Source organism: Chiloscyllium plagiosum, unplaced genomic scaffold (assembly GCF_037043375.1).
Source record: "Chiloscyllium plagiosum isolate Xiang-an unplaced genomic scaffold, Cpla_swu_hap1 HiC_scaffold_9, whole genome shotgun sequence".
Lineage (NCBI taxonomy): Eukaryota > Metazoa > Chordata > Chondrichthyes > Orectolobiformes > Hemiscylliidae > Chiloscyllium > Chiloscyllium plagiosum.
The window spans coordinates 69,377,366-69,404,943 of record NW_028270147.1 but is presented as its reverse complement, the minus strand read 5'-3'; the positions used below and the strand labels follow the sequence as shown (position 1 = coordinate 69,404,943).

The window sequence follows — 27,578 nt, the reverse complement described above, 5'->3', positions numbered from 1 at the left end:
GATGTCTTGAAATGCATAAAAGTGGATAAATCCCCAGGACCTGATCAGGTGTACCCTAGAACTCTGTGGGAAGCTAGGGAATTGATTACTGGGCCCCTTGCTGAGATATTTGTATAATCAATAGTCACGGGTAAGGTGCCGGAAGACTGGAAGTTGTCTGATGTGGTGCCACTATTTAAGAAAGGTGGTAAGGACAAGCCAGGGAACTGTAGACTTGTACCCTGATATCAGTGGTGGGCAAGTTGTTGGAGGGAATCCTGAGGGATGGGATTTACATGTATTTAGAATGGCAAGGACTGATTAGGGGTAGTCAGCATGGCTTTGTGCATGGGAAATCATGTCTCTTGAACTTGATTGAGTTTTTTGAAGAAGTAACAAAAAGGATTGATGAGGGTAAAGCGATGGACTTGATGTATATGGACCTCAGTAAGGTGTTACACAAGGTTCCCCATAGGACACTGGTTAACAAGGTTAGATCACATGGAATATAGGGTGAACTAGCCATTTAGATACAAAACTGTGCTCGAAGGTAGAGGACCTAGGGTGGTGGTGGAGCATTGCTTTTCAGGCTGGAGGCCTGTGTCCAGTGGAGTGCCACAAGGATTGGTGCTGAGTCCACTACTTTTTGTCATTTTATATAAATGATTTGGATGTGAACATACCAGTTAATTTTGCACATGACACCAAAATTGGAGGTGTAGTGGACAGCAAAGAAGGTTACCTCCGATTACAATGGGATCTTGATCAAATGAGCCAATGGGCTGAGGAGTGGCAGATGGAGTTTAATTTAGATAAATGTGAAGTGCTGCATTTTGGAAAAGCAAATCATAGCAGGACCTAGACACTTAATGGTAAGCTTGTAGGGAGTGCTGCTGAACAAAGAGACCTCCGGGTGCAGGTTCAAGTAGAGGCACAGGTAGTTAGGATAGTGAAGAAGGCCTTTGGTATGCTTTCCTTTATTGGTCAGAGTATTGAGTAAAGGAGTTGGGAGGTCATGTTGCGGCTGTACAGGGCGTTGGTTTGGCCATTTTTGGAATATTGCACGCAATTCCGGCCTCCTTATTAGAAGAATGTTGTGAAACTTGAAAGTTTTCAGAAAACATTTCCAAGGATGTTGCCAGGTTTGGAGGATTTGAGCTATGGGAAGAAGCTGAATAGGCTGGGGCTGTTTACCTTGGAGCGTCGGAGGCCGAGGGGTGACCTTATAGAGGTTTATAAAAGCATGAGGGGCATGGATAGCATAAATAGACAAAGACTTTCCCCTGGAGTGGAGGAGTCCAGAACTAGAGGGCATAGGTTTCAGATGAGAGGGGAAAAGTAAAGGGGACCTAAGGAGCAACGTTTTCACACAGAAGGTGCTGCGTATTTGGAATGAGCTGCCAAAGGATGTGGTGGAGGCTGGTGCAATTACAACATTTGAAAGGCACCTGGATGGGTAATTGAATAGGAAGAGTTTGGAGGGATATGGGCCAAATGCTGGCAAATGGGGCTAGATTAGATTAGGATATCTGGTGGGCATGGGCGAGTTGGACTGAAGTGTCTATTTCCATGCTGGAGTCTCTATGACCCCTATCTAAAACAGAGAGTAGGAATGTTGACCATAATAGATATGTCCACTACATTACCAGAGGCCATTTCATTACGCTGTATCCCGGCTAAGGATTATAGAAGAGTGACTCAAATGTTTTACTATAATGGACTACTCTCAGAGATACATTCAGAGCAAGGGTCTAATTTTACATTCAAGGAAGTTATGGACAGCTTAGGAATCAAGCAATTCAAATGTGCTGCACACCATCCAGAATCGCAGGGAGCCTTAGAACGGTCACATCAAACTTCAAACATTATGTTGAGTGTTTGTAGTCAAGACTATCCAGAGGATTGGGATGAAGGAATTCCATTTGTTGTTTTTGCAGTTAGAGATGCACCTGATGAAATAACTAAATTCAGTCCATTTGAATTGGCTTTTGGGCATGAGGTGAGAGGACCATTGAAATTAAGGAAAAACTGCTAAGTCAATGTGTCAAATTTTAGGGAAAGATTAAGTAGAGTGGGTGAGTTGGCAAAACAGTGTTCGAAAGTAGCACAGTATGTGATAAAACAGGAAGCAGGCAGGAAATCAAAAATTCAGAGTTTTGTTAGTGGAGATAAAGCATTAGTTTTACTGCCAGTGTTAGGTAAACCTTTAAAGACAAGATTCAGTGGGCCTGATCAAATTGAAAAGGAATCGAGTGAGGTGAATTATTTGATAAGAATGCCAGATAGAAATCTGTGTGTCGTATGAATATGCTAAAAAGGTGTTTTGATAGGAAAGGAAAGCAAAAGAAGAATGTGTTGCTGATTGCAACACAGAGCAAGGTACCAAGTTCAGATGATTCCACATTGGATATTCCTCAAATAAAATTGGATAGTGAGGAAGATCTCAAAAATTGGGAGAAATTATTGAGTTATCTTGCAGATACATTTGAAATGACCTGAAAGAATTATTACCATATCACATGTGGAGATACGTGGGAATTAGCTGGAAAACAACAAATGGAATTCCTTCATCCCAATCCTCTGGATAGTCTTGACTACAAACACTCAACATCCATTACATATGATGTAGATGGAGGGAATGCTGTTCCAATAAAACAACATCTTTATAGACTTCACCCTGTAAAATTGGCAAAGGTTCAAAAAGAGAATGAAAGCATGCTCAGATGACCTAATCAAAGTGAGTTGCAGTGAATGGAGTGATGGCCCCCAACAATTATATATGAACTATCACAAAATCAATGCAGTTATAAAATCTGATATTTTTAAAAAATATTTGTTCTTGGGATGAGGACATCACTGGCTAGGCCAGGATTTATTGCCCACCCCTAACTGCCCAGAGAGCAGTTAAGAGTCAACCACATTACGGCACATCTGGAGTCACACGAAAACCAGACCAGATAAGGATGGCAGATTTCCTTTCCTGAAGGGCATTAATGAATCAGATGGGTTTTTCTGACAATTGACAATGGATTTATGATCATCATTGGCCTCTTAATTCCAGATTTCTTTTACTGAATTCAAATTCCACCATCTACCATGATGGGATTTGAACCCAGGTCCCCAGAAAATTACCTGGGTCTCTGGATTAATGATCCAGCAATGAATACCATTAGACCATCGCCTCCCCATATCCTATAGTATTCATATCCTATTCCCATGTTTGGAAAACTATATTGAGAAGGTATGACAAACAGCTTGTATTTCCAAGTTGGGCTTAATCAAAGGATACAGGCAGGTACCTTTATCCAAAAGACGAAGGAAGTTTCAGCTTTCATGACACCAAATGGGCTGTATCAAGAGTGAGGTGCTGGAAAAGCACGGCAGGTCAGACAACATCTAAGGAACAGGGGAAACTTCGATTCTCCTACTCCTCGGATGCTGCCCGACCCGCTCTGCTTTTCCAGCACCTCACTCTTGACTCTGATCTCCAACATCTGCAGTCTTCGCTTTCTCCTACCAAATGGACTGTACCAGTTTAAAGTTACGCCGTTCGGAATGAAGAATGCTGCAGCCACATTTCAAAGCCTAACCAATGAAATCATTTTGGGGTTCTCTTGTGGAGACGATGAGGACATTTTTAGTCACATGTGGACGGAGTATTTGGAGGATCTATCAGAATTGTTTGATCAACTTCAGGAAGCAAGCTTGGTGATAAACCTAGCTAAAAGTGAGTTTGCAAAAGCCCAAGTCACATTTCTCAGCCATGTTATTGAATGTAGCCTCACGGGATGTGAAAACAAAGGTTATTGGGGAGTTTCACATGCTTTCTGGGAGAGTGATTTTTATCGGAAGTTCATACTGAATTTTAGAAGTGCAGAAAATTTGAGTGAACAGAAGAGTGTTAGAGGGCATTTGACAGACTGAAATCCGTGCTAATCGCTGCCTCAGTGTTAGCCACACCTAAGCCATTCAAGATGGCTATTGATGTGAGTGATCTGGGTCTTGGTGCTGTACCCTTACAAGATGATGACGAGAAGCTAGAATGGCTTATTGGGTATTTTTCCAAAAATGTTGTATATTCATCATTGGAAATAATCATATTTCAGGAGACCTTGAGTTTGGTGATGACTTTGCACCATTTCAACATTTTTGTTGCCAGTGATGTCTGAGACAATTGTATATGCTGATCATAACCCCTGAAATATTTTAGAAAAAATTAAAGATGAAAGTTGTGAACTATTTAAACAAAGCTTATTATTGCACCCCTTCAATTTGAAAATCGTACACGTGGCAGGATGAGAGAAAATAATCGCTGATGAGCTGTCACAACTGTGATGAAGGAAGATGGTGTTCAGTGGTGGAAGAAACTGATTCAGATGCACTATAACATTGCGTACACTTATTGTAGTGTTCTAATAGCTTAAGGCTAAAGGTTTTTAAAAATGAAGCCATTCTTGCATTTTCTTTAAGGACTGGGGGAGGTATGATGACACTATGGCTTTAAGAGGTGTATTTTGTTCTTTTTTTTAATGAACAGAGGTTGAGACAGAGATGCTTAGCAGTCTGTTCCAAGCCAATAAAGTAAACAGCCTGTCTTCTTTTTAACAAGCTGGAACAACAGAAGCAGTATAAAGGGGTGAGGTCAACTCCTACAGAACCAGGATTTTAGTTTGACTTTCAGCATTTGCTGGGGTTCAGAGCTGCTATACATCTCTCCCTGCTGCAACAAAACACTTGAGTTCTCTCTCGCTCTCTGCTTGCTCTCGCTCTTGCTCTCTCTCTCTGCACACTCTCTCTCTGCACACTCTCTCTCTCTGCACACTCTCTCTCTGCACACTCTCTCTCTGAATGTTCTTTGTTCCTGGACTGGAGAAACATTGCATGTGAGACAATCTATTTTAATGAATTTGCCTCTGCCAAGGGTGTATTTATGGGATGTTACTATCTTAGAACATTTAATCAATGGTAGCTAACACAATATCTTAAGTATTTCAAGAGATATACAGTTTAGCTAATTTCTTATTTTATCTGTATTTTGACCACAGTGTAAAAATGAATTGTGTTTTGCTTCAAGCCTGATTGTTTGTTTGACCCAATCGAATTGCACTCAGAACATCATGCCTTACACTTGCCTTTAAAATAAGAAAAAGTTAGGGTCTAGACCATCTTAATATATTTTGAGGGGGTTTGTGGTCCATAACAGAGTGATATCCTGATTCTTGGCTCTGCTTCGTTTGCAGCCTACTTTAGGTTGATGCATTGCTCTCTGATATGGCAAATCCCAGAAGTGATACAGATGGGAACTGGGATGTGAATTGAAACGTGTAGACCTATGCATGGGTCCCAAATATTTGTTGCGCATAGTTGCCAATGTGAAATACCAACTGGTTGGATGTTGGAAGGAAGCAGCTCCCACTGTACCTACTATTCTGAAACTTATTCTGATGTCCAAGAGCTGAGCAAACAATTCCCGAAGCTTCTGCCAAAATTGAAGACAACATTTTTTGCTTCGCCCAGGACATTGAATAGTTGGTGTAAAGCAGAGACTAATAGTTAAATGGAATGTGGAAATTACACCATGGCAGTTTGGAAAATGCTCCCGTTATCAGCTTGTTGTCTTCCATCTTTGATTTTCATTATTATTCGACATAATTAGAATCGACTTTTGTTTTCTTTCACTGAATAGGGCTTCACTGAAAAGCAAAGTTTTAAAAAAAAGAAACTTCTGTTTTGCAAACATCAGAATTTTTGACCAGGGTTCTGCTAATTCAACAGGTGAAAAGCTACGTGTGCTATGCTATAATCAGAATGGCGAATGGTGTGAAGTGCGTTCGAAGAACGGGCAGGGATGGGTCCCCAGCAATTATATCACACCGGTAAATAGTCTGGAAAAGCACTCCTGGTACCATGGCCCTGTCTCACGTAGTGCAGCAGAGTACCTACTTAGCAGCCTTATCAATGGCAGTTTTCTCGTGCGGGAAAGTGAGAGCAGTCCAGGACAACTTTCGATTTCCCTCCGCTATGAAGGTCGAGTTTACCACTATAGAATCAATACAACACATGATGCCAAGGTAAGGAGAAAGATCTTGTGTATACCTTCTCTCTGCTTTACTTGCTAAGTTTTTTTTTGCTTTTGGACACCCTATCCATCTGGAAAAGGCGAAGTTAAAATACTGGATTACACTGCAACAATGACATTAGAAGATTTTAAAGACTGACTTTTTATTTGGAGTACTCGTAATTTGCAAAACCATCCTCAAAAATGAGTGCTTTTGTCCAATTTTCAAGTGCTTAAAATGTTTTCATGCTTCTCTGAAACGAAGGCTGATCAGATTACTGAAGAAACATCTATTACACAAATCAGGGCAAGAAGACAGTGAGAAAGCAGCACTCCTAAGATATTAAAAAAGTATCCCTTCCCTAAGTTATATGTATTGCCCAAAAGATAAGTGATCTGTGCATTTATATTACAGATCACAGCCCTGAATTGGCTTCTGGAAACATTTCTGTTGATGTTAAAATTGTTTGCTTGACATGAAAGGCAGCCTGTTTGTCATTCTTGATTTGGAGATACCAGTGTTGGACTGGGCTGTACAAAGTTAAAAATCTCACAATATTAGTTTTCAGTCCAACAGGTTTAATTTGAAGCACCAACTTTCGGAACACTCCTGTGTACTTACATCAAATTGCTGGGTTCATACAGAATTTGGATGCTGCTTCAAATTGAACCTGTTGGACTATAACCTGGTGTTGAGATATTTTTTAACTCGGTCATTCTTGGTTAAACTGAGGAACAGTTTTACATCAAAACAGTTGATCATGCACCTTTTGTATATGCCATTGCTTCAAATTCACAGTTAATTTTGTATTGCTTTTGGGGTGACACTTCTTCCTGTATAGGCAAGTTGAAACGATGCAAAAGCAAAACGTTGCATATGTGAGAAAACTGAAATAAAACAGAAAATGTTAATATTGAGCAGACCTGATATCATTTATTGAGAGAAAAACAGTTCACGTTTAAGGTCAATAATCTTTCTTCTTAACTCAAGGTTGTAAACTATGTGTGCTTCCTTCAAATTGCTGGGTTAATGGAGAATTTGGAGTGCTGTTTACAGCAAATTTTCAGAATCAATGCAATAGATTGATCCATTGCCTTTTGTTCAACTTGCCGAAATAATGCAAACAAAACTGTAGCTTTGGCAAGTATTTGGGGTTTTTTTTCTTAATTTGTGGCCATAGATTTGTGAGATTTTCATCCTGGAAAACTAACTGTGTGAAGTTGATTTAGTTGAGCCAAGGAGAGATGGAAGTGGGTAAAATGAGCCAGAAGGTACTTGAGACAACTAACCAAAACTGGGAACTGATCCAATTTTAATTACTCAATAGCAGCTTGCATACCAGTTGGAATGATGGTGAGTCATTTGCGTGCTGTATTAAGTAAAAAAAGACTTCCCAAACAGGAGGTATCATTGTGATGTATGCACTTGTTCCACCCAGATACTGTTGCTAATGAAGATCAACTGGTACAGGATGCTGTCATATGATCAATTATTGACGTCATTTGCAGATCTCATAGGAATTGGTAAACTTCTATATATCTGTAATTAACCTGTTCAGACACGGTATGACACAAATCAGGAGCAGCTTGCTGTAATGATCCCAATTTTTAAGAGCTAGGGAATTCCATGTATCACCATAGAGTCTGGATCCAGTTAGCACTTGGTGGAGTAAATGAGGTGGAGAAGATGGGTGAGGTGCTAATCCAGTATTAAGGTTGATTGGTGTGGGGAGAGTCGATTGATCAGCTGGAGGCTTGCAGTTGGGTAGTTGGATTCTTGAACTCAATGCCCGTAAGGCTGGTAGAGGCAAAAACCCTCATAACGTTTGACAAGTATTTAGATGTAATTAGGTGGCTGGTATTTGCGCCTTTATTTGTGCTGTAGATTTCTCAGACTTTATTCTTCCAGGTTTCCTTCCTCAGGGAGGGAATAAGTCATTGACTGTGAAGTGCTTTGAAATGTGCTCAGAAAATAAATAAAGGGACAATTCCGTCACCATGAAAATAAATTTTAAAATAAACCTTTTTTCTCTCTCCATCTTGTGTTGATGCAGTGACTGATCCTCCTTGCAACTGACAAGACAGATTATGCTGGATCTCATCATTATTTACAATTGTCTGCAGTCCCCTCTTGTGAAAGAGTTCAGTGACTGCTAATGGAGTTTTGGCAAAGGAGTTTTTCCACAAGCCTTCCAGATGTTCTCTGTTCTAAATATGATTGGAATTAAACCCATGAGCCCCAATCATATGGTCACATTTTGAAAACAGAAGGACCATATGTTTCAATTAATCATCAATGACTATTAAACCTCGTGTTCAAAAAATGAAACTTTTAATCCTTGTCCACCGGGAAGAAAAAAAAATTGACATAATGGGTGAATGCACATCTCACGTTGAGAATCAATTTCTGCAGATCAGTATATGTTGAATAGAAGTTATATAGTACAATGCAGTATCCATGAAACACAAACCATTCAGTCCAGAAGATCAACAAAAGCTAGCTCCTACCTGCTCCTCCTGGCCCTGATATCATCTACTTCTGATTTAATTGTCCAACACAGTTCTCGAGTAAAACTAATTTGTGCTTGCATGTTTTGTGTAATTATAACATCTGAATTATTATTGTCTAAATCATCTATCATTTTGAACATAGAACACTATATTTTTGTCCCTTTCCCCGAATTAGCTACCATAAATAAGATTGATTTCTTGGCAAGTTTTGAGAAGACTTGTTGCTCATGTTGAGGTTCTGGATGTCAGTTTGCTTGCTGAGCCAGAAGGTTTGTTTACGGACATTTTGTCACCATACTAAGTAACATCATCAGTGAGCCTCCGGTGAAATGCTGGTGTTATGTCCCGCTTTCTGTTTGTGTGTTTAGCGTTCATTGGGCTGGTGATGTCATTTCCTGTGTTGGTGATGTAATTTCCAGTTCTTTTTCTCAGAGGGTGGTAGATAGTATCCAAATCGATCTGTTTGTTGATAGTATCCAAATCGATCTGGTTGGAATGCCATGCTTCTTGGAATTCTCATGCGTATCTCTGTTTGGGTTGTCCCAGTCGAAGTGGTGTCCTTCCTCATCTGTATGCAAGGATAGTAGTGATAGTACTAGAAGGACTGAAAAAAAGATAAAAACATTGTTATCCTACCTGCCGACAAGTGACGCTTGACAGTCAATTTAAACCAGACAGACTACATTGACGAAGTGAACGCACTGCTTGCATATACCAGCACTTAGCAACAGGTGGCAATAGGCTCAACCCCACAACTTGAGAACCAAATCACACTTCAGAAATCAGGAGAATTAAACAAGACAGACTTCCAAAAAATGAAACCAGATGGATCCAACACACAACACTTCTATGAATTACCCAAAATTTAAAAACCAGGAGCCCCCATCAGACCCATAGTCTCACTACCTGGAACAGCATTATACAGATTAGCTAAAGAACTACACCAAAGACTAAAACACTTCGTAGAAAACTCATGCCATTCCATTCACTCCACCCAAGAATTACTGAAACCATCAAAGATGCCAAGATAGAAGAGGCTGAAGTAATGGTCTCCTTTGATGTAACAGCCCTATTCACATCAATCAACTTCAACCTTGCCAAAGAAACACTGACTACATTATTAGAAGAACCAAAGACACGTACACCAAACACCACCAACTTCATCAGCAAGGACAACCTCGTCAAGCTAATGGACCTATACCATACCACCTACTTCACTTTCAATAAGCAAATCTACAGACAAACAGAATACCCATGGGATCTCCGATATGAGGGTTCTTAGCAGAGGCAGTAATGCAGAAACTCAAACAGCTCTGCCAACCACCCAACCCAAACTTTGGTCCACTACATGGATGACGCCTTTGTCATCACTAAACAAAACAAATTTATGGAAACCTTCAAGACCATCAATAATATCCTCATTGGCATAAAACTCTCAAAAGGACGAAAACAACAACAAACTGCCATTCCTAGGTGTCACAATAGAGCGAACAGTCAATGGGGAACTTCAAACCAGTGTCTACAGGAAAAAACATGCATACTGACCAAATACTGAACTACAGAAGCAATCATCCCAACACCCACAAAAAAAGCTGCATTAGAACATTATTTCAACGAGTCACCACACACTGCAGTACAGAGGAACTACAAAGAGCAGAGGAAAATCACCCAAAAAGTGTATTCAGAAAGAGCGGGTACCCAATGAACACAGTCCACCAATTTCTCAGTAACAAACCCAAACAAATAGACAAAACACATCCAGAAACCCTAGCCTCTCTCTCTCCCCTAAATCAAAGACATCTCGGAAATGATTCTCAGACTACCCAGATCTCTTGGCAACATGGCAAGACACTAGGACAGCAGCTAATGAACTTGAAAGACCCTATACACACTACATTGAACAAACAGGCAGAAAACTAGCCACCAGGGTACATGAAAATCAACGAGCCACAAAAAGACATGACCCACTGTCACTAGGATCCTTACGTACAGATAAGGAAGAACAGCGCTTTAACTGGGACAACACATTCATCCTAGGACAAGCCAAACAGAGACACGCACGAGAATTCCTAGAAGCATGGCACTCCCACCGGAACTCTATCAACAAACAGGTCAATTTGGACGCCATCTACCAACTTCTGAGAAAAAGAACAGGAAATGACATTGACACAGGAAATGTCATTGCCAGCCCAAGGAAACTTAAACACATAAATAGAAAGCAGGACATAACACCTGCACTTCACCAGAGGCTCACTGATGATGTTACCTAGAATGGTGACAAAGCATTTGAAAATGAACCTTCCAGCTCAGCAAGCAAACTTATATCCAACGTTGATTTCTAAATGAAAATAACTTGCGTCAAAGCGAACATTTGTTCTTAAATTGACAGTAGTGACTGGTGACATTTAGTTTTGATGAATGGTATTAAACCTCAATTGGTTAGGTGGTGGGTAGTGGTTGAGTTGATGTGACTGCAATTGGTTCATGCTTTAGTTTTAAGAACTTAGTCCTTTGACTTTGCAACGTTGGCATGAGATGGCATGATCCTATAAGAAAATTAACAGAAAATGTAATTAGGCAGATGCATTCTATTTAAATTAATGTAAATTTACTGTTGCCCTGAGTTACATTTTCTCCAGCGTGCCCAGCAATGTTTCCTTTTCTATTTTATATTTTTTAAATTTATTTTCTCCTAGTTTGGTTTTTATGGCTCAATCAACTTTTTAATTTTAAAAATTGCACTCAGAATGACCTTCCTATGTTTTGCTTTCTTTCATCTGCATGTGCAGTGCATCTAGACACAGCCTGAAGTGTTTTCTATTGCTGTCACGTGAAGTCTCTGTATTGGGGGAAGTGCTACTGTTTGTTTTAACTACTTTGCTACTTGGGCAAAAATCAATCCAATAAGTAGGTGTGCTTTCTTTCCGCAGGTGTACGTGACAGCAGAGAGCCGGTTTAACACTTTGGCAGAGCTTGTTCATCACCATTCCACTGTGGCTGACGGACTGGTCACAACCCTGCACTACCCTGCTCCAAAATGCAACAAACCCACTGTTTACGGAGTTTCTCCCATTCATGACAAGTGGGAGATGGAACGCACTGACATCACAATGAAGCACAAGCTAGGTGGAGGGCAGTATGGGGAGGTGTACGTCGGAGTCTGGAAGAAATATAGTCTTACTGTTGCTGTAAAAACACTGAAGGTATTATATTACACCATACAAGAGTCGAACTTTACAGGCAAGGGTGTGCTGAGATACAGATTTGTTAGCAATCCCATTGGCAGCTTATAACCTCCAACTTGAATTTACCCAACTTCCAGACATCATCTCTTTATGAAAGTAAATAAATTGAACTGGAGAAATTAATTTTCCCATGTCATCTTTATTCCTGTGCAAGTGTGCAGTTAGAGGCACAAAAGTCCTCTGTTATGAATTGAAGACTTTTCTCACAAATCACATGCAATTCCAATATATCTAATGAATTATTATACCTGTTTGATCTATATTAGAAGAGAACGATGGCTTGAGTTTCCAAGAGCTTATGGTCAGCAAATACAGCAGTCTATTTTGACTAAAATATATTTGCTTTCAATGAAAACTTGCAGACTGTTCTTTATTGTCAGTTTGGATTTTTGGAGAAAAACTCTGACATACAATGCTTTATCTAGTTAATAATTGTGTTTATGCATGTTGTTAAAAACTAAATGCAGACATTCTAGGTGTTTTTCATTATGCAGGGCAATAGGAGATAGTTTGCAGGCATTTGAGTTCCTGGTCTTGATAATGGACCATTTCAGTGCCATATCAAAGGTGTGAATATAGTGGAAGGGATGATGGGCAAATGAGGAAGAGGTAGCTCCAGTACATGTGCTTGAGTGATTACAGTGCAATATTATTGACGAAGGACTGGAATGCAGTTTCAAATCTCTCTCTCAAAAGATGATGTGATGTTGAAACTGGAAAAGATGAGAATCTGATGGAGATTGGAGTTTGAGAGGTTTAGCAAGATTGCTTGTGTTCATTCAGAAGAAATTACCTTGTTGGTCTTTGTGGTTTAATTTGAATAAAGGGCAGATATTTAATTTGTTTTTGTAGTATCTTCTCTGTAGGGCATTCTTTTTCTATGATCCATCTGCTTTCTTCAGCACATTTAAGCTATATGGTTAGAAAATTAGCAGTTTCTAATTACTGAAAAGCAAGGCCTCCATTTTTTGCAAAATGAAGTTTCTTTTTAGTGCTCAATTCTGTTAGTTTTTTAATTAAGTAATTCAATTAATTGTAATAACACTTGTTTATGGAAGGTGTTATGGCTCCATCCAGTGGTCACTCCACTTCAGTTCCAATCTTGACCATAAGATTAGAAGAATGAGGAAAGTCAGCCTTGAGATGAATCCCGTGTAAAATCCTTGTGTTATTTTGGGATTTATGCTTCCTGTTAATTAATGTTGTTAGCAGGGGCTTTATTTCTGACAGCAATCAGCTTAAGCAACTTGAATACATTTTCTTTTTAAATTTGGTCCAGGATTTTCATGACATTGTTTGAACTAGTTAAACTGCCTAACTGGTGCAGCTGTAAATTGCTGTTTAAACCCCATGTTCATAGCTAGTGTTATGCAACTATCTGTGGTTTCAGAGTGAGCAAAATATGTTGAGGGCAGTCTCAAAAAATCAGGAACTCTTTTTCTTCAAAGATGAGACCAAACCCTGAAGTAATCTCTATATCAGAGCAACAATTCCAGAGATACTCTAGAAAGGTGTCAACCAAGTTGACTTTTATGTAATGTCATCCACCTGGGCATCAGCTTTATGTTTGCTCGCTCATATCCAGTTCAGACCTCATGCCTTGACATCAGATTGGAGAAAGGAAATGCATTACCAATCGAATGTCTCTGCCAACTGGCCCCAGAGAAGTCCAAGTGGGTTATAAAACATTTTGCAATATCCTTGCATTCCTGCATAAAATGATTCAAACCAGCTCTGATAGCAAGTAGAGAATGTTTCCGAGCTTTACGGAGAGAGCGCACCCTTATGTATGAAGACCATATTTCTGCAGCTAAGTTTTATCTGCTTTGTGCTGAAATTGAAGTAATGATGCCTTAAAATCTACCAATATTAGATATGCAGATGTCTTTAGCAAATAGAATGTAATTTGTCAAAAGAATGCAAGCATCAAACCAATCTGATACAGAAAGTATGACCTTATTGCTCTGCCTGTGACATTAAATGAAAGGCATGAATTGAGTCCAGACATATGATACAGAAGGCATGTAATGGAGCAAACTGTCTCACAATCCCGTTTCTGCTTTAACTGGTTGCAGAGTAATATTGGAGAAAGTTGGGAACAGACTGTCTAGTGCACACTGTGGTTTGGAGTAATAGGCAATGCAAATAAGTCAACACAAGGTTTAGATCTGTGATGTGTACTTGGCCTAAAGATTACCTAAGTAACCATTTTGTCAAAGTTAGTGCAGGACACAATGCGTTCTTTCCTAGGCTTAATACTTGGTGCATGAAAGACCAAGAATCTAAGAAAGTATGCCTTTAATAAAATCAAAAAAGCTGCTTAAAAGTAAAGTAATGATAAGCATTTGAATTGTTGAAATATGCATGTGTATTGGAATCAGTAGATTCCACATTATCTTCAGCACATCAGTGCCAAGTAAAAATAACTCATCAACATTACAGATTTCCAATTTATGTCAAATATGGTACATCTTGTCAGTTAGTAAATGATTGTCTCTTTATTCCCAAAAAGGAGGACACAATGGAGGTAGAAGAATTCCTGAAGGAAGCTGCTGTAATGAAAGAAATTAAACATCCAAACTTGGTTCAATTACTAGGCAAGTGTTTCTGGAATCAGTTGTATTGTAATGAGGGCAAGTGTTGACTGTAGTGCAATCTACAACTTGACTTCACATTTCTTAGATTCCATCCTACCAGGCCCTTCCATCATGAAAATGCATGAATTGTCAGTGCACTGAATGTGATCAAACGATTTCTCATGTCTTCTGCTTAGGCTGCACGTTAAATATTTAAGCTTGCTAATGTTTCAAGCAAGATCTCATCATGGTGAGAAGCAGTGAGAGTACAAATGGAGCCTTTGAGATTGGGATACAATATTCCAGTCTTGAACGTTCCCCGTCAAGTTTATGTTGTATCAGTCTTGGTAGCATTGAGCTAGAAGGTTGAAAATTTCAGTCCTGCCCAAATCTTGAGCACTTAATCTCAGCTGACATTTCAGTGCAGAGCCTTGGAAAGGTGGAATTCTGAGATTGTCTTTTTCACCAGACATCAAACCAGGCCCCCTTCATCCTTTTGGGTGGATATAAATTATCCCAAAACTTAGGTGAAGCAAAGCAGTAGATCCCAAATATCTTGGCCTCTACAGATATATTCAAAATCACATAATGTGACTGTTAGTTCATTGCAATTTGTAACTTTGCTATATGAAAATTGGTTGTTGCGTTCCTTGTGTTGTACTTATGAGTAAATTCCAAAACACATTTGATTGGCTATGTAAACTGTTGTAGAAGGGCAAGTTATTGAGAAAAACTGAAGATGGGTTTCAAGAAAGTTATGGACTGTGCACACAAAACTGGTGCTGAATAAAAGCAGGATTGTTTTGGTTACTGTTTGCCTGTGGAATGTATGTACTTCAGTCATTGATGGACCTAATGTGGAATTGTTTGCCTTCAGGTGTTTGTACTTTGGAGCCACCGTTTTACATTGTCACTGAGTACATGCCCCATGGGAACTTGCTGGATTACCTGCGTGATTGCCACAAAGAAGAGGTGAATGCTGTTGTGTTGCTGTACATGGCCACGCAAATCTCCTCTGCTATGGAATACCTAGAGAAAAAGAACTTCATTCACAGGTCAGGCACTTTAAAGAATACAAAGCATAGATTTAGAATCAGCCCAAGATTATTTGTTTGAGTCTGTCCCAAATATGTTGGCATGGTGAATTTACTGTGCATCAGAAAATTCATTAGAAAGGTTAGACATTAATTTTGGGTTGTAGATGCTATTTGCTTTGCCACTGAACTGCTTATGCAAGTATTGTGTGGACATTTAGTCATGTAGCTTTTGGCTCTTCATTCCAGAGACCTGGCTGCTCGTAACTGCTTGGTTGGTGAGAATCACGTGGTGAAAGTTGCAGACTTTGGCTTAAGCAGGTTAATGACAGGTGATACCTACACTGCCCATGCTGGAGCCAAATTCCCAATTAAATGGACTGCACCTGAAAGTCTTGCCTACAATACCTTCTCAATAAAATCTGATGTGTGGGGTATGTACAAGGATTTAACAAATGTTAAACTCAGTAACAAAACTCAGTATCAGTAATCAGAACTGAGCTCAAATTAGTCTTTCATCTCTTGACATAATATCCAAACTAGTTTTTTTGGTGGAATAGGGGAAGGAAAGCAACTTTTTAAAAATAATTCTTGAATTCTGAATGTCTCAGTCGACCAAATTCTCCACTTTTGAAAAACTATATCACCACCGTATGGTTCTTTTGATGCAGGATGTGGTTCTGCTGTGAACAAATGGCAGATAGTAAAATCCTATAATCCATTTAGCCAATGTTTGTCTTTTCTTTTAAATCATTCATGGGATGAGTGTGTCACTGGCTAGGTCTTCATTTATTGCTCATTCCTAATTGCCTTCATGAATCTGCTGGTGAACTACCTTCTTGAATTACTGCAATCCCTGCGGTTGGCTATCATTAATGCTTAACATGTTTTTGTGTTCAATTTACATGTAACTGTAGAATTACGAATTTGTTAGGAGAATGTAAAAATGAAGACAACATGTAAGACTTTGAAATGGAAAATGAATTGCCTCTGCACTGCCTTGTTGAACAATTTTCTCTGACTATCCTAGTTTCACCTAAAGATGAGATTTGCACAGTGCTACAAGAAATAAGTTAATGTATTACAGTAATGAGAATTAATTCAAACTCTTGGTTAAATGGCTAATTTTGTTCTAATCGAATATTATTTCTTATCTGAAGAAAAGTGTGTATGTAAAGTATTGAGTATCAGAAGAGTTTGCAATATCAGCAAATATAGCTCATTGTTCCAATTTTTTATTGGTGTACTGGAAGTTTTGACATTTATCAAATTGTCTGTTTTAAATTTCTTTTCAGCATTTGGAGTGCTTCTGTGGGAAATTGCCACATATGGGATGTCTCCATACCCAGGAATTGATCTATCTCAGGTCTATGATTTACTTGAGAAAGGATACAGAATGGAGCAACCTGAGGGCTGTCCACCCAAAGTCTATGAACTGATGAGATCATGTAAGTGAACAAAAAGTGCTAATTTTGACCATGGTTCTGATGGGTCTTTCTGTAATCATAGTTTGTGTTTGTCAATACTGATATAACCAATAGAAATCACATTTATCTCTCATCAGTTCAGATATTTATGGAATCACTGACGAGCTATTTCAAGCGAGTGATTCTTATAATTATTTGAATTCATCAAACTTTGTCTCTGTTTTGAAGTTTATTGTCTTAGGATATTTTGGGTTTCCTGGTCATACCAATGATAATTGTCTGTCTTAATAGCTAAAGGGTGATATAATGATTGAAAAACTGTTTCTAATTGATAGTCCTAATTCTAATACTTCAAATGAAAAAAAAACTGCAGCATTGTGTTACAGTCGAACTTGACAAATTCATTAAAGTTTAGAGCAGCATGTCATAAAATTGTGACAGCATCATCAAATATTCCTGTAATTGCCATGGTAATTTATCATATTGCGCAGCTAACTTTTAAAATCTATTATGATTGCACAAAAATTGAGAACTGCATGTTCACGTGAGAAGATGGTATGAAACTAAGCTGCAGCATGTGTCTGTTCACCTCACTTAGGTTGGCAGTGGAATCCTATGGAGCGTCCATCATTTGCTGAGATCCATCAAGCATTTGAGACCATGTTCCATGACTCCAGTATTTCAGAAGGTAAAAGATGTCAGTGAAATGTAATGCTTTTCAGTAGTATGCTTCTTACAAAACTCAGTATAGTAGTCAGTTTTTTGATGTTCCAGGAACAGAGGATCATAAATCTCTTACTGGTGACACTAATGAATAATATATCAATCAATCTTAGTCCTAAGTATAACATTGTAACTTTCTGCTGTGCTGCAGAATTTAGAAGCTTATTGATTCTTGAAGAAAATGTAAATCAAAGTCAGCAATACCACCATCAGGCAACCAAATTCTTCCCAATTTCTGAATTAGCAATTTGTAAGCAGAATGGCAAGGTTTTTATTTTAAAGCAGCAGCAGATTAACACGCTGTCAGCCTGTACTCATTGACTACACATGTAGGTCTTTTTAAGGGCCTATGAAAGTTCAACGTACCAAATATCATATTGAAGCAAATTAAGATCAGATACATGTAAGGAAAGAAGCGTGCAATATGTTTCGTGGGTGGCATGGTGGCTCAGTGATTACCACTGCTCCCTCATAGCGCTAGGGTCCCGGGTTCAATTCCAGCCTTGGACTGTTTGTATCGAATTTGTACATTTTCCCCATGTCTGCGTAGATTTCTTCTGGGTTCTCTGGTTTCCTCCCATAGTCCAAAGATGTGCAAGTTAGGTGGATTGGCCGTGCTAAGTTGCTGGAATGTGTGGCACTGTAAAAGCAGAGCAGGTCAGTCAGCATCCGAGGAGCAGGAGAATCAACATTTCGGGCATAAGCCCTTCATCAGGCATGTGAGAAGGGGGCTGAGAGATAAATAGGAGTCTGGAAGGATGGGGGGGGGGGGGGGGGGAGAAGGTAGCAATGAAGGCGATAGGTAGATGCAGGTGAGGAATGATGGTGATAGGTCACTATGCCACCCACGAAACATATTGCACGCTTCTTTCCTTACATGTATCTGATCTTAATTTGCTTCAATATGATATTTGGTACGTTGAACTTTCATAGGCCCTTAAAAAGACCTACATGTGTAGTCAATGAGTACAGGCTGACAGCGTGTTAATCTGCTGCTGCTTTAAAATAAAAACCTTGCCATTCTGCTTACAAATTGCTAATTCAGAAATTGGGAAGAATTTGGTTGCCTGATGGTGGTATTGCTGACTTTGATTTACATTTTCTTCAAGATTCAATAAGCTTCTAAATTCTGCAGCACAGGTGGGAAGGATGATGGACAGGTGGGACAGTTCAAGAGGGCAGTGCTGACTTTCCTCATTTCTCCTCCCCGTGCTTCATCCCAGAACCAACCTTCCTACCTGTTCACCTTCCTTCCCACCTCTCTGCTCCACCCTCTGCTCTGACCTATCATCATCACTCCCCTCTTGCATCTACCTTCCCAGCTGCCTTCCCCTCCTCCCCCCCCAGACCCCACCACCACCTCCTGATGAAGGGTTTATGCCTGTAACATCGATTCTCCTGCTCCTTAGACACTACCTGACCTGCTGTGCTTTTACAGCGCCACACTTTCATACTCTGATCTCCAGCATCTACCATCCTCACTTTCTTCATACTCAATTGTCATAGTGTCCAGGGATGTGCAGGTAGATGGCTTAGCCATGGGGAATGCACGGTTACATGGATGTGGGTTGGGTCTGGGTAAGATGCTTTTTAGAGGGTCGGTGTGGACTTGATAGGCCAAATGACCTGTTTCTGCACAGTAGGGATTTGATGATTTTATGAATGTCAAATCCTCCCTTGCTCTCCTCATACTTTGGCTGAGGTATTCTCAAAAATGTGTCCAACAGCTCCACTGTTTGTTTGCATGTTGTCTTTCCCCCTCTGGGTCTATATTATGTTTCTATCTCACTTTGATCTAATTTTTTATAAGTTTTGAAGACTAAAACTAGAAATTCAAACTTGCTTGTGCTCCTTTTCCTCTGGCAGAAGTTGCAGAAGAGCTTGGAAAAACGGCTTCTTCAACTGTGATCACCCACCAGCTTCAATTACCCCTGCTCCCAACAAAAACCCGAACACTAAAGAAAAATGCTGAAAATAAGGAAAACATGGACATGGATCATCCTGCTTTGGCTCAAACCACATTGCAAGGTATTTGTCCACCTTTTGGTTGTTTTCTGAATTTTCTGTCTTTATATTGCCTGTCTTAGTCCCTTCCCCTTGGTGCAAAGTTTCCTTTAGCTAACTTGGTAGCGACTTAAAAAATGTAAATCAATGTCAGCAATACCACCAACAGGGAACCAAACTCTTTCTGATTTTTGAATTGGCAATTTGGAGGCAGAGGAGCAAGGGTTTTTTTGATAGAAGTGGCAGCGGGTCAGAAACATGCCCAACCCCTTTCAACATATTTTGTAATAGACCATGATAGTCCAAATGCCAGTTCTTTTATTTTGTCTAATAATACATTATAAAACGTCCAGGCACCTGTCCAACAACTCTTAGTTTATGTAGTTTGAAGTGAGCAATTTAGTTGCAATTCTTGGCAATTTCTTCAAGTTTATTTATTTGATGCAATACAAGTCTGGAAGACTGAGTTTAATTTTAAACACAATGTCCAGAGAGATTGCAGGTCAAGTATCAACATCCTGTATAAAATTCTCAAGCATAAATGATGAATATTTGCTTGACTGTAATGTACAAAAATTTCCATATAATTATGTTTCCCCACACTCAGTTTCTATAGCATTAAGAAATTAATGTAAATATAATCCATTTTAAAAGTCCCAATATTAAATGCCACGCATAAGTGGCTAAGTTTGAACTAAGGCAGGAAGATATAAAAGTGACCCAGGTGGAAAATGAGAAGACAAAAAGTGGTGGGAAACAGAACAAGATGATGAATGTGGATTGATCATACACTTGCATGTTTTCTTCCATCTCAAGTTACATTTATTTTGTTTTTCGTTTCCCAATAGGAATGGGAACAAGTGCAGCCCCGTGTAGCATCTCCCCTGCATTGCCTCGTAAGCAAAGAGATAAATCTCCCAGTGGTCTCCTGGACGATAGCAAAGAGACCCTGTTTACTAGAGATAGAAAAGCTGGCTTCTTCAGTTCTTTTATGAAGAAGAAAACTGTCCCTATGCCTCCTAAACGCAGCAGCTCCTTCCGAGAGATGGAGAACCACCCACACAAGAAATATGAGATAACGGGTAACTTTTCTTCTTTCTCATCTTTTCAGCACTCAGATGGTCTTACATTTGTCCAGTCGCATGCTGACGGGACTCACGCACAGGCTAGGTGCTGTGGAAGGGGTTCTGTTCAAAGAAATGGTGGTGTAACTAGTGGAGGGTGGGCAGGATTTGCTGGATTTTTCACACCACGCTTAATAAAAAAGACACTTGGCCTAAAAGCTGGGAAGCCTTCAAGTAATGATGATTCAAGCTTGGAAGCCACCAAACCTTTCCCTCGGTCAAATTCTACTTCTTCCATGTCTTCAGGGCTTCAGGAGCTGGATCGACTAGCCTTGACTCTTCCTAGAAATTGTCACCGCAACAGAATTCAACTAGAACATCCAATTCCCATAATCTCTAAAGACGAGGAACATGGGAGACTCACAGACCCATTACATCGAAAAGCAGAAGATGGGGTTTCCTCATTGAGAGACAAATCAAAAGCCAAGCTCTTGGCACGGGGTCCTGCAACACCACCTCTCAGGACAAATGTAGGCAATGGAGACAGTGATCTTTCACAGAATCTAAATTCAATGCAAGTTGGGCGAGCAGAATCTAATAGCCATTCCAGATCTGTGGGCATGAAAGAGGATGTGGAGAAGGGAAGTTGGTCCTCTCCAGTTAAGACTGTTGCAACTCTTCCAGCAACTCATAACCACAAAGTACCTGTACTGATATCTCCAACTTTGAAACATGCTCCTGCAGAAGTTCAATTGATTGGAACAGATTCTCTGGGAAACAAATTCAAACTGCTGTCAGAGCACCAGGTTGCATCAGAAAGGGAGAGGCCCAGGCTTGTAAAACCAAAATGTGCACCGCCCCCGCCCCCACCCCCACCCCCTCCACCTCCTCTCAAACTGTTGCAGCCTCCTCCCAGCACCGGTCCCAACAGCACAGAAACAGCAGAGGACTGTGAGAGCACATCACAACAAGAGGTTGAGATTAATGGTGAAAGTGGCAAAAGGCCAACAATGGCTGCATTAGGAAAGATCTCCAGACCATCTCTGCCACCCCCTCAAGTGCCTCCAGCTTCATCCATTCCTGTGGTAGCTTCCTCCAAACTTGCAAATGGGGCCTCTGTAACTACGAGTGCTAGAATTTCTTTGCGAAAAACCAAGCTGCCACCGGAGAAGGTGCCAACAGAAAAAATCAGCAAGGAGGCATTATTAGAATGTGCTGAGGTTCTATCTAGTGTCATCGACAGTGGCTCAGAGTCCACCACCAACAGCCAGTTGGTTGAAGCAGGATATCGGTTGCTTGATCATTGTACTGGTTATGTGGATTGCATTATGCAAATGAGGAACAAGTTTGCTTTCCGTGAAGCTGTAAACAAATTAGAACAGAGCCTGCATGAGCTCCAGGTATCCTGCACAGCCTCGACAGGACTTCCAACAAATCCTGTGCTCAGTAACGTACTGGCATGTGTTAAAGACTTAAGTGACATTGTGCAGAGGTAGCCAAGGCGGCCATACTGTGTGTGTGAGGTTTAGTGACTCAAGTTTATTATCTGAAGTACCTCAGCAAAATGTTCAGCTTTTCAATGTTTACAGATTCATCTCTTTCAATCAGTGAAGTCCTGATTAGAGCTATCTGTGCATAGTGAGGGTGTGGAGAGCACTATCCAGTTTTTACTGGTGAATGCTGCTCCTATATTAAATTCATTTGGTGGAAAAGGTCCAAAACCAGCTGTTTTGAATCAGGGCCAAGGTAAGCTTTTTTCCCCATACTGGACAGTTCTCAGGGACTTCTCCCTTTTGAACAGGAAGTAACACCTAATAGTTTTTGAAAACCTAATCATGTAGTTATGATCATTTTGTCCAGTGAAGAACACAACTGTCTTGTCACTGAACACATTCTGTGTACTCATACCGATGCACTATCAAAAAAAAAGTTAGCAATTTGCTTTAATTTTGTCCTTCTATTGCTCGTGTGGTAATAATTTATAATCCACTTTTCCCTTCACAGTCAATAGTAGTACAGGTACTTTGTTGTACTGGTACATGTTGCAAAACTCTGACCAGCCACCCCAACATGTTGAAGTGTGAATGTAATCAGCTCTGCCAGGTGTTTTTTCACCATTCAGGTGAACACATTATGAACAGTCATGCACCCGTTTTTAACCTGTACTGAAATGCTAGTGACAAGATTGCAAATCTAAGCTTAGGTCTGTTCGCTTCCTCTTTATATCAGATAGAATTTGCTGACAATGCCTGAGCCAGGCAAAACTGTAATATCAGCAGACCTGTAAATTTAATTCAGGTTGATAATTCTTTCTGTATTTCCCAAAGTAGCAGTGTTTTCTCCTTTGTAATGCCCTGTCTTCTTTTGCAGCAGTATTGGAATTCCATGGGAACACTACTTCAAAAAGTCCCTCAGAACTGTCTTGGGGTTAAAGATATGCCTATGTAATATTGCTTCTCAGAGTGGACCTCGTGTTTCTATTTTTGGTGAATGGAAAAACAAGTTATGTGGCAGAATCTGCTGTGACTTCAGAATGACAATGTGAATTGTTTTACCTTGGGATTGCTAAGTGAATCTACTGTGTTTGCTGTGAGTGTAGAAAATGACATCCCTAAATCATGCACACAGTCAAGTCAGAGCCCTACCACAGTCAATATTAATGACCGCAAACCCCTCCTCCCTGCCCAAGTACTCATCCTGTGGTGCTGGGTCGTCATGAAGTCCCACAGGAACAAATTGCATCTGTTTTTTTTCTCTGTTCACAGCAATAGATTATACCAAGAATATTACAGAATTTTTGAATTACTTCTTTAAATGATGTGTCCTGTGCAGATAACCCAGTTTCTCTGGTAAAAGGAATTCAGGCAATGACAAATACTGATGTTTTGCACCATTTATGTTTGCCATTTTCCCATTTTTATACGATTGTTAAAGAAAAACTTCTTAATACAGGTTCCTATCTATGAATTAACTAATTAGTTCTGTGAAACAACTAGTTGTCAAATTAGTGACCAGGAATATAATTTTTACACTCTCCCTGAAAAGCTGTCCTTACAACTTTCCAGCATGTAGCTATTTTACCATCAACTTCTTTCAGTTTTTAATTTTTTTTAAAACACGAGCCCATGGGAGGCCAGTGTACCTACTCTTAAAACTGTATTTCTCTATGCCATCATAGCACTGATCCTCAATGTGTATGTGGTACTTTTAAAGGTGTTCCAATTCATTTAATTGCATCAGAGAATTATTAAAATGTTCACTGCTTGCTACACTCCATCCAACATGCTCATTGTTGCCTCTCAAAGTGGTCCCAAAGCATGTGCACTTAGGCAAGATCATTTCAGATAAGGCCATATATTTAATAAAAGCAAACATTTCTTCTTTTCAAAGAAAAAAAATGTTGATGTTTACACTGTGCCTAGAACAAAGAGGCAACATCATGATATGCAACCAAGGGTGAGTTTTATTCATGTTGGGATTTGGAGTTGTGACTGCACTAGTTAATACAAAGGCAGCACTTCATAATATGTGGTGTCAATTTTTTTAGGAAAAGCAAATACCTTTGTATCATACAGTACTGATCTCTAGGAACTTGATACCAACCCCTCAAGTCACGCTCCTCCGCTGTGCGCTACTGTTTGTTCTCAAACTAAAAAAGTACTGTTTTCTGAAAACATAGAATAACCTTGCTGTGTCCAGTGAAATACAGAATTTTTATTTTTATTTTATTTTTGAGTGCTGTGACTTTCTGATCATGTTTGCAGTATTGCCTGTGGACTGTCAATTCAGACTGCTGCTGATAATTTGCAGAAATACTCTGTGTGCATTTATACCAAAGGCCACTTGGTTCAGTCATTTCTTTGTGCAATTTAGGCTGGGTTAAACTCATTTCTAGATAATGGATCCTGATTTTGTTAACTGCTTTCACATAACAAATCTCCTTGATTGACCAAGCAGTCTCTTCCTTTACATGTACTTCAAATTCCTTGCAAAAACAAAATGATATTAACATCATGAAAATAATTAAAATTCTCACAACTATAAAAATCATTAAAATTATGCCTGAAAAATTTCTGAGACTCTAATTATAAAAGGTAAAACCAGAATTATCAAGAAATTGAAATCCCGGAAAAACTATTGTTGACTGTGGCACATTTGGTTTTTGCAGTTACCTTCACTGTGATGTTCAAAACAAACCTGCACCTCCCTTGAAACTTCAAATGCATTAATGCTAATAGCGTCTCCACAAAATACAACAGTCGACCTCATACTTCTGCATTTGTCAGGATGTTTAGGTGTCCACGCAGGTGCAGCTGTAGAGAAGCTTCAACCCAACAGAAACACCTCACACATTTAACATGAAAGGAAAAAATTGAGCACAGCAGAGATACTTTACTGGGCCAAAAATTCCATATTCTTTGGAAGTACTAATTTCATAAACCATTGCAAACTGACAGACTTTCACAGAGGTCAGTCTGATGCGGCAGAGGTCAACAAAAAGCACAATTAAAGTCAAAAGCAAAATTAAAATTGAGATCTGATTCACTCTAAGGATTTTAAAAAAACATTTGTGGCTTTCCCCCTCAATATTTTAATATCCTCCAATAGTGAAAAATTGCATTGAATTAGATTATTGTGTCACAATGACAGCATGTTTAAAAAAAATCAATCTGGAGCAGAATGGAGCCTCTTTAATTTGGATTAAAATTTAAAATTGTCAGAAAATCTTTTTAAGTTTTATATTTGATTTAGCGTGCAACATATCCAGTAGAGATTAGCATTTCAAAATTATTAGCCAGACATGCTGTGACATATCAAATCAGTAATCTCAGTCAGGGTTAGCCTTGATTTGGTTATTGTAATGTCCATTTCATCCTTTCAATGCAACTGCAGAATAAACAGAAGTATGTTAACTTTCAAAATTGTAATCAACTTAGGTTGTTAATTATACTGATCATTACAAACATACTGAAATGTGTTTTATTAATTCTTCATTCATATTTATGAAAGAGAAGTTTATCGCAGGTCATGAATGTTGATGTGTTACAGCAAGGAATCTTTTTTAAACAATGACATTTCTGAGTGTAGCAGTGTAGTTCTAAACCTTAATATGTGCAAGAATTCAGTGATTCACTGGAACACACATATCAGCTTATCTATCCTCGCATGTTTAAGGAAAAGGTTTATCCTTAATTGCAGGTTAATGTGTAAGGGGAACAATGGAGCCTCACTATTCCCAGTCTGATGAAAATACCTTTTTTTTTTTGTGAGGTGTTCAGTGATAGTGCGGTACGATTGGGGCAGACTGATTGGGTATATATGAACATATATCAGGTTTTGCTAGAAAGTGGAAATGAATTTATCCCAGCCTTTTAAACACTCTTTGATATGTAAATATGTGAATTAACTGGGGTTTGAGGGATGGCAGAACTACCAGAATGAACACTAAATGACACAAACAGTATTTTGTTCTTTTTGTACTATAAATATGTTTGCGTTTGTAATTAAATTATCACTGAATTATAAAATAACTGTTTTTGGCGATGCTGGCTTATTGTGCATATGGTCAGAATCTATAAGTGACAAATTCTTTCTCTATGCCATGGTTAAAAGTTATATCAGTATTTCAAATATTTTATGAAGAATTGTTTTGGTAAATATTTATGATATATATCTTCAGTTCATTGTTAGTAAGGTTTTCCAATGCTACAAAATGTTAAATTTTTAAGTCTATGCTAAGTTCAAGGTGCTGAAAACAAATTTATTTTTGTTATGCCTTTAATGATCAGACCCCTCTCCATATTTGATACACTTTAGTGTCTCACGTTAGTTCTGAAGTACATTGACATGTGTTTCAGTTTGGACAATAACTTACAATGACATGAAATTGACAGTTTGTTCATCTGTTTGCATATTTTATTCTTTTCTGCATTACACTGATACTAATTAGAGAGTCAGACAGTCCTATAGCATGGAGACAGTTCTTCAGCCCAGACCGGTCCATGCCAACCAAAATGTTCATTCACATTAACCCCATTTCCCTGCACTTGACCCATATCCTTTTAAACCTTTCCTATCCATGTATTTGTCCAAATGTATTTTAAATATTGTTAATGTACCCACTTAACTACGTCTGCTGGCAGCTTGTTCTGTATGCATACCACCCTCTGTGTTCTTTTTAAAAAAAAAGTAGCCTCTCGGGTTCCCATTTATTCTCTCCCCTCTTAAACTCATCCTCTCTAGTCCTCGATTCTCCAACCCTGGGAAAAAGACTCTGAGTGCATTCACTATCCATGCCTCTCATAATCTTACACACTTCTATAAGATTCCCCCTCAGTCTCCTATCCTCTAAAGAAAAAGTCCTAGCTTGTCCAACCTCTCCCTATAACTCAGTCACTTGAATCCTGGCAACATCCTTGTAAATTTCTTCTGCACTCTTTCCAGTTTAATAACATCCTTCCTGCAACAAGGTGACCAAAACTAAGCGCAATATTCCAAGTGCAGCCTCACCAATATACCGTACAACTGCAACATAACTTCCCAGCTTCTATACTCAGTGCCCTGACCGATGAAGGCCAGTGTTTCAGAAGCCTTCACTGCCCTGTCTACATGTGACTTCACTTTCAGAGAACCATGCACTGAACTCCAAGTCCCTCTCTTCTACCACACTCCTTAAGGCCCTACCATTCACCTTGAAACTCCTACCTTGATTTGACTTTCCAAAATGCAGCACCTCTCACTTTTCTATATTAAATTCCATTTGCCATTTCCTGGCATACTTCCCCACCTGATTAAGGTCCTGCTGCAATTTCTGATAACCTTCCTCACTGTCCATAATACCACCTATTTTAGTGTAATTTGCAAAATTCCTTCTCATGTCTTATGCATTCTCATTCAAATCATTGATATAAATAACAAAGACCAGTGGGCCCAGCACTGAACCCTGAGGCACTCCAC

At 39.3% G+C, this 27,578-nt stretch overlaps 1 protein-coding gene across 3 annotated transcripts in view; it reads left to right on the top strand.

Moving 5' to 3' along the window:
• abl2 (ABL proto-oncogene 2, non-receptor tyrosine kinase) overlaps positions 1 to 26,163 on the top strand; it is a 145,577-nt gene extending 119,414 nt beyond the window's left edge. For all 3 annotated transcript variants that reach the window (XM_043699569.2, XM_043699568.2, XM_087990759.1), the window contains exons 3-11: positions 5,755 to 6,050; positions 11,479 to 11,751; positions 14,306 to 14,390; positions 15,247 to 15,424; positions 15,653 to 15,837; positions 16,699 to 16,851; positions 17,429 to 17,518; positions 19,420 to 19,581; positions 20,406 to 26,163. In XM_043699569.2, coding sequence (XP_043555504.1) covers positions 5,755 to 6,050; positions 11,479 to 11,751; positions 14,306 to 14,390; positions 15,247 to 15,424; positions 15,653 to 15,837; positions 16,699 to 16,851; positions 17,429 to 17,518; positions 19,420 to 19,581; positions 20,406 to 22,117 — 3,134 coding nt within the window. In that variant the 3' untranslated portion in view covers positions 22,118 to 26,163. The remainder of the gene's footprint in view (positions 1 to 5,754; positions 6,051 to 11,478; positions 11,752 to 14,305; positions 14,391 to 15,246; positions 15,425 to 15,652; positions 15,838 to 16,698; positions 16,852 to 17,428; positions 17,519 to 19,419; positions 19,582 to 20,405) is intronic.
• The last annotated feature ends 1,415 nt before the right edge of the window (positions 26,164 to 27,578 follow it).